The 16,586-nt window shown below is 50.4% G+C and overlaps 1 protein-coding gene across 1 annotated transcript in view; it reads right to left on the bottom strand.

Annotated features, from left to right (window-relative positions):
- Positions 1 to 8,767: 8,767 nt before the first annotated feature.
- Positions 8,768 to 16,586, bottom strand: part of HS3ST4 (heparan sulfate-glucosamine 3-sulfotransferase 4) — a 61,951-nt gene continuing 54,132 nt past the window's right edge. Inside the window, exon 2 of the mRNA XM_035563329.1 lies at positions 8,768 to 9,404. Within this exon, the coding sequence (XP_035419222.1) occupies positions 8,768 to 9,404 (637 nt within the window). The remainder of the gene's footprint in view (positions 9,405 to 16,586) is intronic.

The raw sequence follows: 16,586 nt of genomic DNA on the forward strand, positions 1-16,586 counted from the left end.
AAAGCAGCCCTTAATGTGAGAGGAGATAACGGTGTGTGTCAATGGTGGCAGTGCACTCAAACACAGCAGTGTGTGAGCACCACCCTGGGGCACTGCTCTCTGCTTCCTTCCAGCCATGCAGCCTCTTCCTCCTGCTCCATCTCTGCTGGGCTACAAGCCGAGACTTCCATTGCACACAGGTCTATCTGGACCCAGACTGTTCGATGCTTGCCAAGAGAATCCAAAGAGAACTGCAGATATCACCTGAGAGCACTACCAAAATGACTGATGGGGCTTTCCAGAGCACAAAGCAGCAAAGCCCCGCAGCAGGAGCATTTGCTATCACCTGGGTACAGCTGAGAAGAGTGGATGGAAGAGACTGCTTCAAAAACGGGAAGAAAAAAGCTTTAGCAGAAAGGATTTGACAGCTGCAATCAGACCAGGAACTTAAGGAGCTGAGGAAAGAAAGATGCAGTTGGGCAGAGGAAGGGGAGAAAGCAGTACACCACATCCAAAGACATCCTCTGCACAAGCACATAAATCTAAAGCTCCAGAAGACCTGTGCTCCTAAAGCGATCACGAGCACCATGAGCATGGAGCTGTGAGTCCATTATTTGGTATGACTCTTGGTATTTCTCAGAGGGACTGGCATCAAAGGAATTGTCATGTGAACCTGGTAAGGCCAGGTTGGATGGGGCTTTGAGCAACCTGGTCTAGTGGAAGGTGACCCCCCCGTAGCAGGGCGGGTGGAATTAGATGATCTTTAAAGTTCCTTCCAACCCAAACTATTCTATGGTTATATGATTCTGTGATTCTATGATTCTGTGATTCTATGGTTCTATAATTCTATGATTCTATGAATGGAAAGATTCCCCCCCCAAAAGATGAATTTCTCAGAGGACTTGCTCTTAGCTGCTTATTCTGCTCAGATGAAATCCTTCAAGAGGGGAGCATGGTCACCCTCAGTGCCCTGCATATTCCTTGCTCCTTTCATTAGCTGCAACTTACTTATTCTGAGGATAGATTTCTGAGATAAAAGTGAAAATCACCCATTAGCGTTTCCTCATTAAACCAGAGTCAAGCCCCTGCTGCCTGGACCGTGCAAGGTCCTGGAGGTGCCGCGAGGCTGGGGGCTGAGCACAGTCCTCAGGGAGGGACCAGCCCGGCTGGGGATGGTGGAGGACATGGGCAGGGATGGTCACAGCCAGCACCGTCCCCTGCCGGGGCTGGGCCGGCAGCTTCTGCGGGCAGCGGGGGCGCAGAGCTGAGCTGAGGCCCTCGCAGGGGCCATGGGAACCACCCTGGAGGTGCAGCCCCGTGCAGGTACGGCTTTGCAGCACCTTGTATGCTCTGGGAAATGACTCCTGCTGCCACTGCCATGCTTGGCTTTGCCTCTGTCGGTGCTGGGAGGCAGGCCTGACCGCTCTGTGGTACCTGCTGCTGGGGCTCCCAGCCAGAGCCCCTGCGTGCTCGCTGCATGGCTGGCCCCACGAGCCCTGCTTTGAAGGCTTTGAAGGATGCTTACCTTATTAATGGGGGTATATTTATAACTGTTTATCTCTGTCCGTTGGGTGGAAAATTGCCAGATGTGTTGCTTGCCTTCATTACACAGACATCTCTCTTGTTATCTGGATCAGTGCTTTTGAGCAGTGTGTTACCATCACAGAAAAGCTCATTTCTTCTGTACAACGTTGATATTTGTAGGATCTGCCTTACAGCAGTACGGAAAGCAACACCCATGGAGACAAGTCCCTGTAAAGTACAAATCTCTGTCCCCTGCTACTCTGGTTATTAATATTGTGGGAGGAAAAGTGAGTAGTAGAGCTGAGAGATTCCTAATTGGGGGTGCAGCAGGGTTGTCGGCACGGTCTGTAGTGCTGCCAGCCTCGTGCAGGGCCCCAGGGGGCTGGAGTCGAGGAGCCCCCAGGACCCAGGATGCACTGACACAAGGGAGCATCCGCGGCTGCCTCGGCCCAGGGCCCAGGAGCACTCCATCACCGCCTTGGGGTCTCACACACAGCTTGTAATGCCTGTTGTGGCTTAGTGTTATAGGATTCATTATGCTCTGTGACAGCGGTAAATCTGAAATGGATGCAACTGCATATAGCAGCTATATGACAGCTCCTGTAATTGTTTCCTGGAAGCTAATACCACATGCCTACTTTGAAAGTGTCTGGAAAACCCATCGTCAGGAAAACCCACTGTCAGGAAAACCCTCCGTCAGGAAAACCCTTCATCAGGAAAACCCACCATGCTGGCAGAGCACGGCTCACTGGCTGGGCTCAGGATTGGGTTGGGACCTCTAGGCCGACTGCAATGTCCTGGGAAGCACAGAAACCCCACATGCAGAAGAGGCTAGAGAGTTCTGCAGACGTCCCTTCTCATGCAGAACCAAGGAGAATGGCAAAGAATGGATTTAATAGAAAAAAAGTCTCTAAGTAAAATGTTTTTCCTTGTTTCCCATGAAGCAGTGAAATTTTTTTACGGACAAATAGTCAGAGTGGAGTCCATTACACTCCGTGCTTTTTGCCTTGAAACATAAATAGCTGCATATCATATAAGTGTTTGTTATGAGGAAATGTGTATGCTAGAAAAAGTTGGACATTAAACCATTATCTCATGCAGAAAGCTATTGCTAAAGGGAGAGGATTACTTACTATATTAATTCTGTCCTTCACACTCCCATGTATCTCTCTGCACGTAATAACTTCAGTCACAAAGCGTTGTGTTGAAGGATCTGTGTTCTGTTCAGTTCCTGGTCCTTGGGGGTGGCGCATGGCACCCCCTCCAGCCCTGCTGCCAGGCCCAGCACAGGGGCAGTGGCTGTCGGGGGATTCTTTGTGCAAAGGCTGCCTGTTCCCTCGGAGGTCTTAACTGCATCCATGCTTGCAACTGCTGCTCTTTGAGTTCAGTTTGCTTGGTGACCAAACGTTCACAGCAAAGTTTTGCTGGTGCCAGAAGCCCATCTGCAAAGTCTTCATCTCTGATGGAAACCTTGTCCCAGGGTGGGCCTGCAGTCACATTTGCATTTTGCTCTAGCTGTGTTATGCTACAATGCCCCAGTATCTGTCTCCTCCACCATCCTAGTGCATCACCAGGTTACAGCAGAAATTTCTGTTAATTTGTAGGTAAACCTTTATGTGGCCTTTATGTGCCTTCTGATCTGGCAGCCTCTATCTCTGTACAAGGTGCCTATGGGGAATGCTCAGATCTATTTGGCTATTAGACTTTGTGTTGCACCTAAAACTACACAAATATTCCTGTTAGTGTTTTAAAGCAACAGTGAAGTGATCCTCAGGTTACCTGAAGTTGGAAGAGCTTCTTAAAAGACAGCAAGAATTTTCTAATCAGATTTTTTTTTTTTTTCAGTGAGTGTCTCATAGGAGGATAGTTTCTGAGGTCAGCAAAAAGGGGAAAAAAGACAAGCAGAAAGCACTGTGAAAGCTGGGGAAATGAGAGCATCAGTTTACTTTGATGTGTCTGCCTGGAAGAACTGGGGAGTGACCCCCCTGTTGGCAGAGGGTGCCGGGATGCCTTCGTGCCAGACCTGCTGTGCTGCACAGGTGCAGAGGTTACAGGCGCCTGGCAGCCGTGCCAAGCAGGCAGCGGCACAGGGCAGGGGGCTGGAAAAAGCAGTTTATTCATGCCGGCAAAGTTATAACGGGTCATTTCTGGCTTGCAACCGGGCCATCAAAATAGCCCTTGCATTGCTCTCTTCCCAGGCTCGGTTATTAGAGAAAAGCTCTGTTCCAGTACGTGAAAGCTAAAGGGTGGAGTGCTTGCCTGATGCTCTGATTTTGTCTGGTTGCTGATGTAAGTGCAGAAACCTCAGTGCTACACACAGGATAGAGTCAAGCAGTAAGCAACCGGGTCTTATATCATCATCTTGTATGTTATCCTTATTCAAAGGGCTCTGTTTGAAACCTGGCACTGACATATACAGAACATGTTGCATCTTTGCTGGTACTTCTTCAATCTGGTTTGCAAGACATCCTGGAGGATGTGACCTTGGAAGGCAGGCAGAATATCGAACCTGCATAATAAGAGCATCTCTGCATCAGTGGCAGCCTGTTGGGTACAGGGCAGTTAATAAATAATGAGGATGTCAAAGATAACAGCAGGGAAGTGGGATCAGGTAGCAGCTTTGCAGCCAGCTTTCTGACAGCCTCCTGGCAATGTCCAATTAAGAGGCACGCCTGCACTCAGCCCAGTGCAGAGCTCGTCCAGTGCGGGCTTTGGGGCGCTGGGATGCTGGCACGCAGGGCACCCTGCAGCAGGCTGTTTTGTAGCACGTGCTCAAGGAGGGTGGCGGGAAGCATCCAAACACTTTGCAGAGCTATGTAGGTCTCCCAGGAGCCTCTCCCTCAGGGAAGTGTAGGACTGGACTCACTTTCTCAGGGCTTGTGGAGAGGAGCAGTGGGTGGCTCCTGGGCCCGTGCCGAGGTGTGGAGCCGCCTGCTTGGGATTGCCGCCCGCGGGCAAGCAGGTGTTTGTTTTGAGGGTTGGGTTTTATGGACCCACAGTTCAGATATTAGGAATCTGGCTATACTTGAGGTGTAATTGATCTACTGATGACTTTTTAGACATCTGGTAAGATGGGACTGCCTTCCAAACATCAAAATCTGCACCAAAATGATCTCGATTTGAATAATAAGTATTCCATCGTTGTTTGGTAAATATACCCAGTGTTAATGGTGCTTAATGGTGCCTGTAATTGGTGTCTAAAGTTATTTAAAAGTAAATTTACTAGAAAATAATTAGCAATTTTATAGTTCACTACTTCCTAATTTTGTTGATAAAAGTTTTTCAGTGCTTTTATCAGATGACACAATAAGACCATGCTGTCAAATAGCTTTTTGCAAGCTAACAGGAAATTGTGCACACAAAATAAGATAAAAAAATTTTCCTCCTAATTTATTTGCCTGGCAGCCAGCCCTCTCTCTGACTTTATTATAAACTGATTTATCCTTAAGCAGTGGTGAGCAGAACTTTCCAGGCACTGCTGGGGCATCTGTTCCTTGTGACCTTGGCAATGAACCCCGAGCTGCGAGGCCAGCGAGTAGGGCTGCCCCCCCACCCCCACCCCCCGGGACACATCCTGCTGTCCCTAGCTGAGGCAGAGCACTTTGGGGCCATCTCCCCTCCCAGCTGTCCCATACAGCAGTGAGAGAGCAGTGGCTGGCACCGTGCCTGGCCTGACCCTGGCGCTCCACGGTGCCTTTCCCATGGCCCATTTGGCATCAGGGATCCACATCCCTGGGGGTGGGGGTCATGGCTGGCATCCCCCTGGGCTCTGCCACCTGCACTGGGCTTGTGCTGCTGCGGGGCCAAGGAGGGACGGAGCAGAGAAATGCAGCTGCTACAACGTTTTATTGTTTAGAGTTGTGGGTTCAAGTGTGTGGTTCAAGATGTTCATATTGTTCAGGTACAGAATGACACAGACAGACAGAGACGTATTTGGGAGGAGGCGACAGCACAGCAGTGGGGTTTCAGAAAAGACTAACTCTCCGTTTTCAGTCTCTGAACCATAAAGTACCAGCTTTTCCAGAACAATGAATCACCCAGTCTGTGTATAAAATTAAATATAATTTATGCTTTGCTAATTGAAATCAAATACAAAATTCAATTTCCTGTGTATTGTAATGCTGACATTTGAATAGTTGAAAAAAAAAAAGTATTATTAACCTGACTCTCTCTTTTGGCAGGCCACTCTCTGGCCAGATAGAAAATAATTCCTCTGTCAAAGTGCTGCATTAGCAATGCAGACACAGCCCCTCACGTGGCAGACAAGGGCCACAGGTGGGGTTATGTCTCAGAAAACAGAACAAAACCCCACACCCCAAGGAGCCCTCCCTGTGCCACTTGTAATTCCAGCTGCTCACATGCAGGGAGCGGGGCTGCCCCTGGCTGCTTAGCATCTCTGCCCAAGCTTGAGATTGCAGTGATATAAAAAATAAACCTCTGCATATATGGCAAAAAGAATGAGGATCCAGAACAGGGGCAGGATGGTGGGGCATGGTTCATTGCAGCGCCACCTGCTCCCTGCCCCACTTCCCTTGGTGAGCCCTCGCTGCGTCAGGGAGAGGATGCAGAGCTCAGCTGTGCCCTGTGCTGGGGCTTCTCGCAGCTCTGGAAAACTCACCAAGTTATGGGGGTGATTGTCCTTCATCCGAGTGCAAAATGGAAGCTCCTCGCTGGCCCAGCCACAAGCCGGCTGAGTTCCCTAACTGGGTGCTTCATTGGGTCGTAATTCTCAGGCAAACACACATTTTCGGATCTCCTTTCCCTCCAGCAACAGGCATGATAAGTGTGATGGCGGCTTGGTGGCAATCAGGGGCAGAAGCCTGTTCCTGGAAGAAGCCAGTCTGAGCTGCCCTGGAGCCATGGGGCCACGGCACAATGCCTAGAGCAGAGCAAGGGCCGGGATGTGCAGGAAACCTGGTGGGTTGGGTTCAGTGTTCCCAGGGGCTCGCACAAACTCAAAAAGACCTTACTCAGAGACCTTGCTCCAGATGATGCTGCGGATGGGGCTGAAGAGAGTCCAAGCTTTGGCCACGGGGGAGATGCGTGGTGCTGTGCCATTAGCCACTAGCAGCCGCGGTTACGAACAGCCACCAACCTGTACAGCCGATGCCGTGAGCGGGACCACGGTCCACGGCAGCCTCCAGCAGCAGCAAGGACCACCAGCCCAGCTGGGCCCTGGGCCACCAGAGCTGCTGAAAGACTCCGCTCACGCCATCAGCCTGAACCCGCCCTGGCTTCAGGGCTGCAGCACAGCAGGAAGAGAGGAAATTTCTGGCAGCTGGGCCTCAAAATGAAGCCCTAGTCCTCCTGCTGAATTCACCGGTCAGCTTGCAGCAAATTGTATTACAGCAGCTTTCGCTTAGGAGATTATATGGTATCTTAATATCATGTGAAATACCATAAAGTTATTCCTATTACATACTTCCAATTTTCATGTAACAATCTGGGAATTTGAGGATCTGTAAAAAAAAAAGTTATGTCAGGAGCTGTTTTAAAATTTAATCGGGGTGATAGGAACTGATATCAATTTAGCAGGGAGTTTTGTGATGCCCCTCCAGAACAGGCCACAGTGTAAATTTTCAAATTCAATTCAACTCTTTCTTCACCCAGTCCAAGGCACCAGCACCAATTTATAGTGTAATGAACCACGTGACAGAGCGTGAAACCCAAAGCAGGTTCAGCTCGTTACCTAATGTAACAATAATTTCATTTGGTTAGTTGGATCAATAGGGTTTTCTTCCCACCTTAATCAAAATTGAGTCTTGGTCCTCCTAAAGCAACCTCATACTGCATCTCTGCTGCTGTCGAACAGCCAGGGACCCAGCATCTGTGAGGCAGTGTGAGACGCACAACAGCCACGCTTGTCCTACGGCCACTTGTTAAAAGAGAGTAGCCAGCAATATTTGAGTGGCCTTAGTAATCGCCCGTGCAAAGGGAACATTTCCACAATGGTAGCTCTGCAGTTTTTCTTTTGTTCCCTCTCTGTTTTTTTTTTTTTTCTCAATAATGGACTTGGAAAACAGTGGCTGCTTCGAAGTGCTGTTGTCTTGCTCTCCACTGTTCCCAGCATGCAGCTTGCATCACGTTGCTGGAGGATTCAATCGTGATACGGGTTTATTTTATGGTTTCTACCAGGACTTGCAAATTTGGTTGAGCATATGACTCGGTCATTTCCATTAGAAAACACACATATGTTGTGCAGAGCAGTGCTCACCCTGGGAATTAATTGCTTTTTTGTAACAGATTCTGAAGTAGAGATGAAGGCTGCTTCAGGATTATGCAAACCCCATTGTCAGCAGCAAGCAGCAGGGATCTGATGTGCAAGGTGCAAAAGTACCGCAGTCCCTGGGCCCTGATGGCCAGACCTCTGCTGTGATGACAAAGCCGTCCCCAACACCTGTGGCCTGCAGTGACAGCCTGGGATCCCACTGGGAGCACCAAACCACTGGCCGGGACACCGCACGGCGCCCGCAGCCTGGCCAGCAGGCGCTCTGTGAATGGCCTCAGGATGTGGTTTGGCAGAGAAGGACAGGGGCTGGGAGAAGGCCCCGATTCTGATCTTACTGAGCATCCCCATAAATCAGAACAATTCTCTTCTGTCAGTGGAGTTACAGCCTTCAGTGAGAGGAGAATCGGGCCCAAGATTTTGTGGCACTTGGTAAATACTAGTTTTAGTGCAACAAGTAATTGGAACATCTGGTGCAAATGAAGTTTCTGTACATAGTTCCTTTGCAGCATAACTGGCTTTATTCCTTCCCCACACAAATACCAGCGTGCATGTGAATGCACGTCCTGAATTTACCAGATCTCATGCTGCTGCTTGACCAAAACTTTAAGCCAGGGCAGGAGAAATTGAATCTATTGGTTTGTCTTGTTGCTGCTGGATTTTGTACGTCACCTTCACGCTCAGCAAGTGGCAGCAGGACGTGCTGGTCCCGCCTGCCTGGCTGCGAGGAACACGCCAGCAGCAGAACGTGGACACAAAGCATCCCATCACCTCAAGGAGCTTTGCTCCCTCCACCTTCTCCTCCTCCCACCCACTCCCTGATCCCTCAGGAGGGGAGAGCCCAGGCCTAAATGCAACCTGGAGGTGATGTGTCACTAACGTTTCAGAACTGGAAATGCTGTTCACCTCTGGCTGCAACCTTAACCACGCAAGACTCTTGCGCTTACGAGACTGAGCCTTTAGCCCTGTGTGAGTTTTGGGTCTCTAATGATGATTCACATCTCAAAACAGAAGAGCTTTTTTCCTGATTTCTTGGTTCTACTTATCACTTTCTTCCTGCTCCCACTTGAAATCTTGGCCTGTCATTTGGTAAAACATGACATTGAATGGTTTGTAAAACTTCCGCAGTCTGTGGATGACGTCAGGGTCTATTTTGGGGTGAGTTCGACCCTTGGACTTGCCCAAGCACCGGGGAGCACTACTGTCCTCTGGCTTCTTTAGACAGGGAAACCCCTTGGTTTTATTAAAATAAAAGTGTTTCTCTGTCACAATCCTCTTGAGGCCTAAAAAATCCTGGACCTTGGCCATCTCCCCAGCTGGGTCAGTGATGAGCCTCTCGCCACTGACAAAAAGGATCTGGGACAGAGGAAAGTACTGGAGCCAGTTCTCCAGGTGCAGTGCGTAGATGCCAATGCGGATGGCACTCCAGGAGGCATCGATCAGCCCCAGGGTCCGGTTCTTGAAGGCCAGCACCTCAAAAGTGGGGATCTCTGGCTTTTTGGAGAGTGTCTGCGTGTAGTCCGAGATGGCGCGGGTGACCGGGTTCCTCACTACCACGATCAGCTTCGTGTCCTTGGCCATGGAGTGAATGCGCCTGGGGGCCTCGTTGGTCACGAAATAGCTGGGGGTCTTCTCCATGGTGATCTGCCCATCCAGGGTCTTGGGCATCACGTTCCTGCACAGAAGCAGAGGGAGAAGTGGTTAAGCAGCAGCCGGGCACGGACAGACACCTGGGGTCCCCTGCTGCCCCATGCAGGTATCGGCAGGACATTCAGGAGGAGGGACGCTGCAGGCCCCAGGGACCAAAGCACTTGTGGTTTTGTTTCTCCTCAGCCCCCGGACATGGTGGGCACCTAAAGTATTAAATTAGCCTTGGTAACACATTATATACTCAATTCGCCATAGGCAAATGTAGACAAAAGTTAATTGACAATAAACCTGTACAATACCTGTCTGTTCAGCAAGCCATCTGCTTCCATTTGCTCAATTAAGTCTATTCACTTCAGAGCCTTGTACCGGAGTGGTGCAGTTAGGATTACACAAGACCTTTTTGTTATGATGACATGCTTTTAAATGTCTCAGCTAATAAAACTTAATACAGAATAAGATCCCCTGCTTCTAGTACAATAATTAAATTTATTTACTATCTTGTGTGTGAGAAAGAATGACTTTTCTTTTATCTCTAATTCACATGCTCTGTCAATAATTAATTGCTGCTGGGTTTTGAGCTTCCTGTGCAAGCACTTTTATTAGCCAAAAGGAATTTGCCTACTGGATAAATTAGCATGTAGCAAGACTTTCCTGGATAGCATATTACCATATTGTAAAATGAAAATCCAGCAAGATAGCATTTATATCTAAGAAAATGAAGAGGTAAATGCTTGTCCCAGCTGCCCCCAGTTGAAGATTATCATAGCAAGCTGGAAGGTATTAAAAGATGCCCCCTCCAAGTGCACTATAGCCTCTTTCGAGCCTCATGAGCTGCCGGGTGCCAACGAGGCTGGTGGGCAGAGCGGCAGTAAGGGCGGCCCACGGTGTGTGCTGCAACAGCGAGCAGCGAGGGCTCCCGGTGGCCAAGCCCCATCCCACACGGCAGCCTGGCACAGCACCCCGCAGATCGCGGCACGGCCGCCCTCTGCACCAAGCGCATGGGGCTTGGGTAAAGCACCAGGCTACGGGGCGGCAGCCGCAGCACCCGCACGTACACCCATGTCTGGGAGCGCTTGCTGTGCTGTGCAAGTGTTCAATACCGCAGTGTGTGTGTTTAAAGGCTTTACAGGCACAGCATTGACTGCTTTTTAAGTGCGTTCTAACAATATTTTTATCTAAAGCTTTTCAAATACTTGTGCATATGCACTCCCACACAAAGTATAGTTTGTTTAACCTGTTGTTTGCTAATTTGTCCTGCATGCCCGGTTCCTTGTGGGGCTGCTGGGCCAGAGATGCAGCAGGATGGGGGGATGCTGCCTGCTCCTGCCGTGGGCTGCGCGACCCTGCAGCGCCTGCGGCATTCAGCGGGGTCTGCGGCAGCGGAACGGAGGGAGGTGCTCCGGGTCTTGCAGGATTATCCCTTCGCATTCTCACTATTTTTAGTTCAAACATATGCTGAGGAAACAAAGTGAATGGCTGGAAATGGTTCTGTGAGAGCATCTTGGGCACCAGCGACCGCAGCAATGCTGACGTCAAACAGCAGAGCACTCGGAAGCAGTCATTTCATGGAATTACACAGCTGAAGTCTGCAAGCAAAAGTGCCTGTCAGACAAGGCCCAGCTAGATTTGCCTGTCACTGTGCCTTGTATTTGTGACTGCTAAATGCTACTGGTTGCTTCAAACCTCTCCATTATTTGTGTATTTACTGCCAGTGTAATCCATCCAACTGGGCTTGTTTTGTGAGGCGCTGCAGGAGGCAGTGGGAGTCTCCGGACAGGACAGGAGGAGGAGGTTCCGGGGCTGCCAGCAGCTCGTCCCCTCTGCCGCTGTGCCCGGCGCATAGCTGCCTGTGTCTGCAGTCCTGACTGCTGCCAGCCTGCCCAGAGGGGTTCTGTGCTTCGCCCCTGCCTTGCCTGAGGAGTAGCGGTTTGCTAGGAGCAGGGATTAGCCAAGAACAATGCATCTTGAGGTATTTTTCCTTTAAGAAAAGCCTGAACAGATTAAGAGGGAAGCAAGCGGTAGGGGACTGTAGATGCTGCAGAATTACAGAGTGGCTTTCCTGTGGGGGATCCAGCACCCAGATTTAACAGCCCTGTAGGAAGGGAGCACCTTTTACAGCTGTGCGCATCGCACCAAGGCCCACACCACAGTCAGGGGCTGACTGCTGCACAAACAGGGTGCCCGCCTGCAGAGCTGAAGCCACGGGCAGCCTTCTCCATGCGGCCGCTCTCACTGGGCCCAGCTGCGGAGGCAGCGATCCGCCTCCTGCGAGGACGAAGGCCGTGCTCACGGGGCGCCCATGCTCAGCAGTGTCACTGCGCACACCAGTGGGGCCCGAGCCCGAGCCTGAACCAGCAGCTGACACAGCAAGCTGGGCCATCTTAAAACGTACTCAGGGAAACAGCACTGAAGAGCAGGCCAGCAAGCACATGTGAGCAATGGCTCCATTTCCCTATTACCAGAGTTGCCCTGCAGGTCAGGACTTTCCCCCAAAGGCACTCAGCTGCAGGGACCTCGTTTCTTTCTGTCATTACCACCCTCTGCTGCACTGCTCTGCTGCCAGCGAGCGATGCCCGAGCTGGCGAGACACCAGCTGACGCAGCGTGGCGAGCGGCAGTGGCCACGGTGCTCCTGCCCATGTCTGACCCAGCCCCACTCTTACAGGGGTGGCTGAGGAGCTGCTCTGTGCTCTCTAATCCGAGGGTGCTGCTGGAGGCCCCACGGTGCCCAAGGAATGCAGGCTGCTTCTGTCTAATGGGGGGAGTTGGGCGAGCAGTGCTGAGCTAACACAGAGCTGCTCGATGCCTGTTGTGCGCAGATCCTGCAGCAAGGTTGTTCACTTTGATGTCTGAAGTGCCTGCACTTTACCATGGCCTCATGTCAAGTTTTGCACCAGTCCTGATCCTCAGAGAAGAGGAAATGCTCATGCAGGTGTGAAACTGCCGGTTGCACTGGTAATGCCATAGATATTTCATTTTTATCCTTCCGTGTAGTTTTCTTGGATTGTAAGATAAGGCAAATGTTTGCTTTGGCTACTTAAATATTTCTTATCTACTGCTGAAAATTGAAGCACTGGTAATTCAGTAATTGAACTGATGAAGGCAACAAGAAGTTCTGGATACCACCACAGTCAATAGGCTAGACCAAATAAGAAAGATTTCCAAACACTCATCTTTACCCCTTGTTCCTGAAGCAGTGACCTGTGCCTGTCGGTCCGCGCGCTGCTGCTGCTAGACAGGGCCAAAGGCAGGGCACGTGTTGGGCCTGCTCGAGGTCTCTGGCACCAGCAGCACTGGTGTCAGGAGAAGAGGTGAATGTGGTCATTTTCTCTGGCACTGCACAGCACAGCTTCATGTCACTACAGTGCTGAGGGCAGTCCCTGTTGGCCCTTGGGCTACTGAGGCAAATGGAGGAACCCCTTAGGCAGTTCTCCTCTTGGTAACGCAGCGTGGGCTAACTGGCCTGCAAGGAGTCTGCAAAGAGCTGTGGCAGCCAAACCATGCAGGACTGGGTGGCTGTGGCTGTGCCAGGAGCCGTGAGCAGCCTCGGCAAACAGGGCAGAGGAGTGAGAAACTGGAACCAGGGAATAAAGGCTCTTCCAACCCTGTGACTTTGCCCAGGGCGTTCCCAGAACAGATTTCTATTGAACCATTAATTACCAAAATCAATATGTTACTCTTCTGTTCCTTGCTCTACAAAATAGTTATTTTATCATCATTTATAGCTAGCAATCTCTATACAATTCCTTTTTAACTGATGCGATGACAATTTAACTACAGCCCACTTTTCACCCTGCTGCTTGCTGGCCTGTGCTACACACAGAGCACCTCAGGTGATCGGGGGGCAGCTGAACTGTCAGCCCCTGGGGACAGCAGCACCGCAACCTGGGTGATGGCTGGGAGGTTTCCTGCTAGGTCCCCCGGCTTTGACACCAGTCAGTAATCAGAGAAGTAGCAGTGTGCAAAAGTCCTCTTACCTGGCAAATGGTGATAGACTGCCAGGCAAGCAGAAAACACCATTACGCTATGGTGTTCAATTACCTTGACACCCGTGCAGCAGCACTGCACACTTGTTTATGCTTTCTCGGACAGGATAAGCTGTTTTCCTATGCAATTGTCTGAGCATAAGGAGGGACCAGCCCAGGCAAAATTGGCTGGTGTATGCTCCTCTGAGTCAGACACCCTGGCAGCAAGCAGCAGGCTGTCAAATGTCAAAATGTGGCGATTATGAGATGCTAAAAGCTCCATTGGACTACAGGCAATAGGGCTCCAGGGGACCTTTGCCATTGTCTGGTCTGACCCTCTGCATGGCATGGGCAGAGACCTGCCTTGCACACCCCGGTGGTGGGCACAGCACCAGCACATCTGCTCTGTAGCATGGGGCTACACAGCCCCTGGGGGGGCTCCCGGGGCTGGTTCACATCGCTCACAACTACTTGGCACCTCCGTTGCAGCGTGGATTGGTCTGGCCACAGCCACTAGACTGTTGTTTACAGTAATACATCTTTGTATCTCGTCTCCTATCTGACAAGATGCTGTTCTGCAAATGCCTGTGAATGCTGAAACGGAAAGCTCAGAGAAATGAGGGCTGCCTGGGCCCCTGCACCTTGTGTTGATGCTCTGGCTGTACCATCAGGCTGCAGGGGGCTGCTGACAGCAGCTGCACTGCATTTGCTCCAACACCATGAGCATTTGCAGCCCCTGGGACATTTAGCCTTGAGCAAGGCATCTAGGCTATGGGGTAAGGCATCAGGGACTTAGTCCCTGCACAAGCTTTTGATTGCTTTGTATTATGGATTGTGACTGTGATTTGTGGGTTCTTAGATGACATCGCTTTAAAAGAGATGAAAATTAATCTGAATTCAGAGGAAGTACTGCTGCCGTCCTTCACCCACGCTCACTCCTGTGCATCCCGACGGCTGGCAGGGCTGGGAGTCAGCCAGGAGTGGAGTTTCCCTCTCCTTCCAGGCACTGAGGTGCAGTGGCAATAGCCCTTTCATAGGCAGTTCTGTAAACAAGGATTTTGCTCCCCTCTGTTCTGGGGTCAAGGGGGAGACTTTAATATTATACTTACTTAGCTTTTGTTTTAAATTATGGTTTCAATAAGCTGTTGCAACACGCACACACACCAAAAAAAAAAAAAAAGCCTCTAAGCTTTTTCTTTGCAGTGGGGATGTTTCAGACAATATACTGGAAGCAAGTTATAGTGGCTGATGTTCAAGTATAAAACCAACACACCAGGGGGTTCTGAAAGAACCACATACAAACTATTAATTACAACAGCCCCTTCAGATGATGTTATCACAATAAACAGCAGCCAAGAAATTGCAGAGCTAATAATCTGAAAGTGTTGTCACATTTAAGGTCTGTGTTTAATTCTGTGCACAATAAAGACAAATGGGTAGATAGGTTGGTACTAAGGAGAGACGGCAGGGTAGTAGCGATCAAGGAAAAGAGGAAGAAAAGCAGATTCAGCTTTCGCCATACAGTTTCAAGGATAACATAGGAAACTGCAGTGTGCAGTGAGAAGCATCCTTCCCTGAGACTCCTGGCCCTGCAGAGCACCAGAACTACTGCAGCTTTGGGACTCACACACAGAAATGCTTTTTCTTGACCTCTGCCCCCTTTCAGAGTTATTTCCTAGGTGCTGCCTTTCCTGGGCAGGCATACTAGCTGCCTCACTGGACACCCCACAGCGCAAATGCAGCTGTGAAGGAGCTGGAGCATGTCAGCCCGAGGAGCCAACGCATCCCACACACATCCTGCTGCATGTGAGAGCTGCTGGCAGGGGTGCAGCAGAGAACATGGCATGGCACCGTCTGGCAGGCATTAGTGAAAATAACAGGGCTGTTGAATGTCGAGCTGCTGAGCCCCTGGCACCGCAGCGGGTCCTCAGAGCAGATAACCTTCACGGAGCTGCTGCCACGAGCTCTGCCCTAACTGTGCACACGAACAGAATGGCGACCAACCACTCACCACTCGCTTGGGCAGCACGCAGCGCCCTGAATTGCTCTCCTTGGCTGCTGCTGCAGAGCTCTTTGCAATGCTTTGCTCCTGGAAAGGACTGTACAGCCTCTTGAGTGGTCTTTGGCTCTTCTTACGCTGTTTCTTTTACTTGCAATGCCGGGCCAGTTAATGAAGAGGCAGCTGCTGACCACACCCAGCACACCGAGGCAGAGCAGCCTAAGGGACACGGCACTGCGAGGGGATGCGTCTGCTCTCAGCTCTGCCACTGGTCTCTGCTCACCGCCCTGGCTCTTTTCCACCTCCACCGTTACCTGCCTGAAGAAGCTGGGCAATGACGACGAGCCACTTCCCTCCGGAAGGTGCTCTACCGCCATCCAGCAGCAATGAAGCCTTCACTCAGGTACGGGGGGGAGCATCCATCTCTTCCTCATGCCTGTAGGTAGCAGCATCTCGGTGATGCGCAATGTCAAGATGAAACTTTTATTACCATTCCTGGGCTTGGATCCAGGAATTACCTGGTCCTCCTGGCAGATGATCAAATATGTATTATTGGGTGCTTGCTTGGGCTTTTGATATTTCTCTCCTCTCACATTCATTCCCCAGTGCTGTGGCCAGGATACTAAGGGAGGGCAAGGCTGCTCTGTGTCCCCACCACCACCCTGAACGCTCCCGCAGCTCTGCAGTCAGGAAGGGGACTCTGCCATCACCTCTGCCAGTTGTTTGCTCTGTGCATAAAAATGCCCTTCAACTGCTGTGCAGTGATGGGCAGTAATAACCCTTGCTTCCCTCTCCCCTCTGGTTGGTGGCAAAGGCCAGCTCTCAGCCCTCATTGGAAAAACGTGCTGTAGTAATTGTTCTTAACTGCTGGCTTCAGACAAGCTCTTTATTTTCAAAGGATACATTTTATAAATTTGTGAATTTGCATGTTGCCAAAATCCCCTTGTGGTTTATTTAAATCCAGATTATCTTGTTTATTCCTTCAGTCACAGCTGTCATTTATCTCTGTGTAGGCAGCTTGTTCACGATGTTGCAGGTTTCCTGCAATCCCACTCAAAAGGAGTCTTTGTTAACTGTATTTTCACGTTTCCAACAAGAGAAAAAAAGTTCACAGCAACTCCCAGGGCTCAGAGGACCACTGAGAAGGACATTGATCTGCACAATTGCTATCTGAATGAGGCAATGGCCATGGGTTGCAACAGTGACACCTGCACATGGAGCTCGTCTCTCTGCAGCTCCTCAGT

Source organism: Cygnus atratus, chromosome 15 (genome assembly GCF_013377495.2).
Source record: "Cygnus atratus isolate AKBS03 ecotype Queensland, Australia chromosome 15, CAtr_DNAZoo_HiC_assembly, whole genome shotgun sequence".
Classification (NCBI taxonomy): Eukaryota; Metazoa; Chordata; class Aves; order Anseriformes; family Anatidae; genus Cygnus; species Cygnus atratus.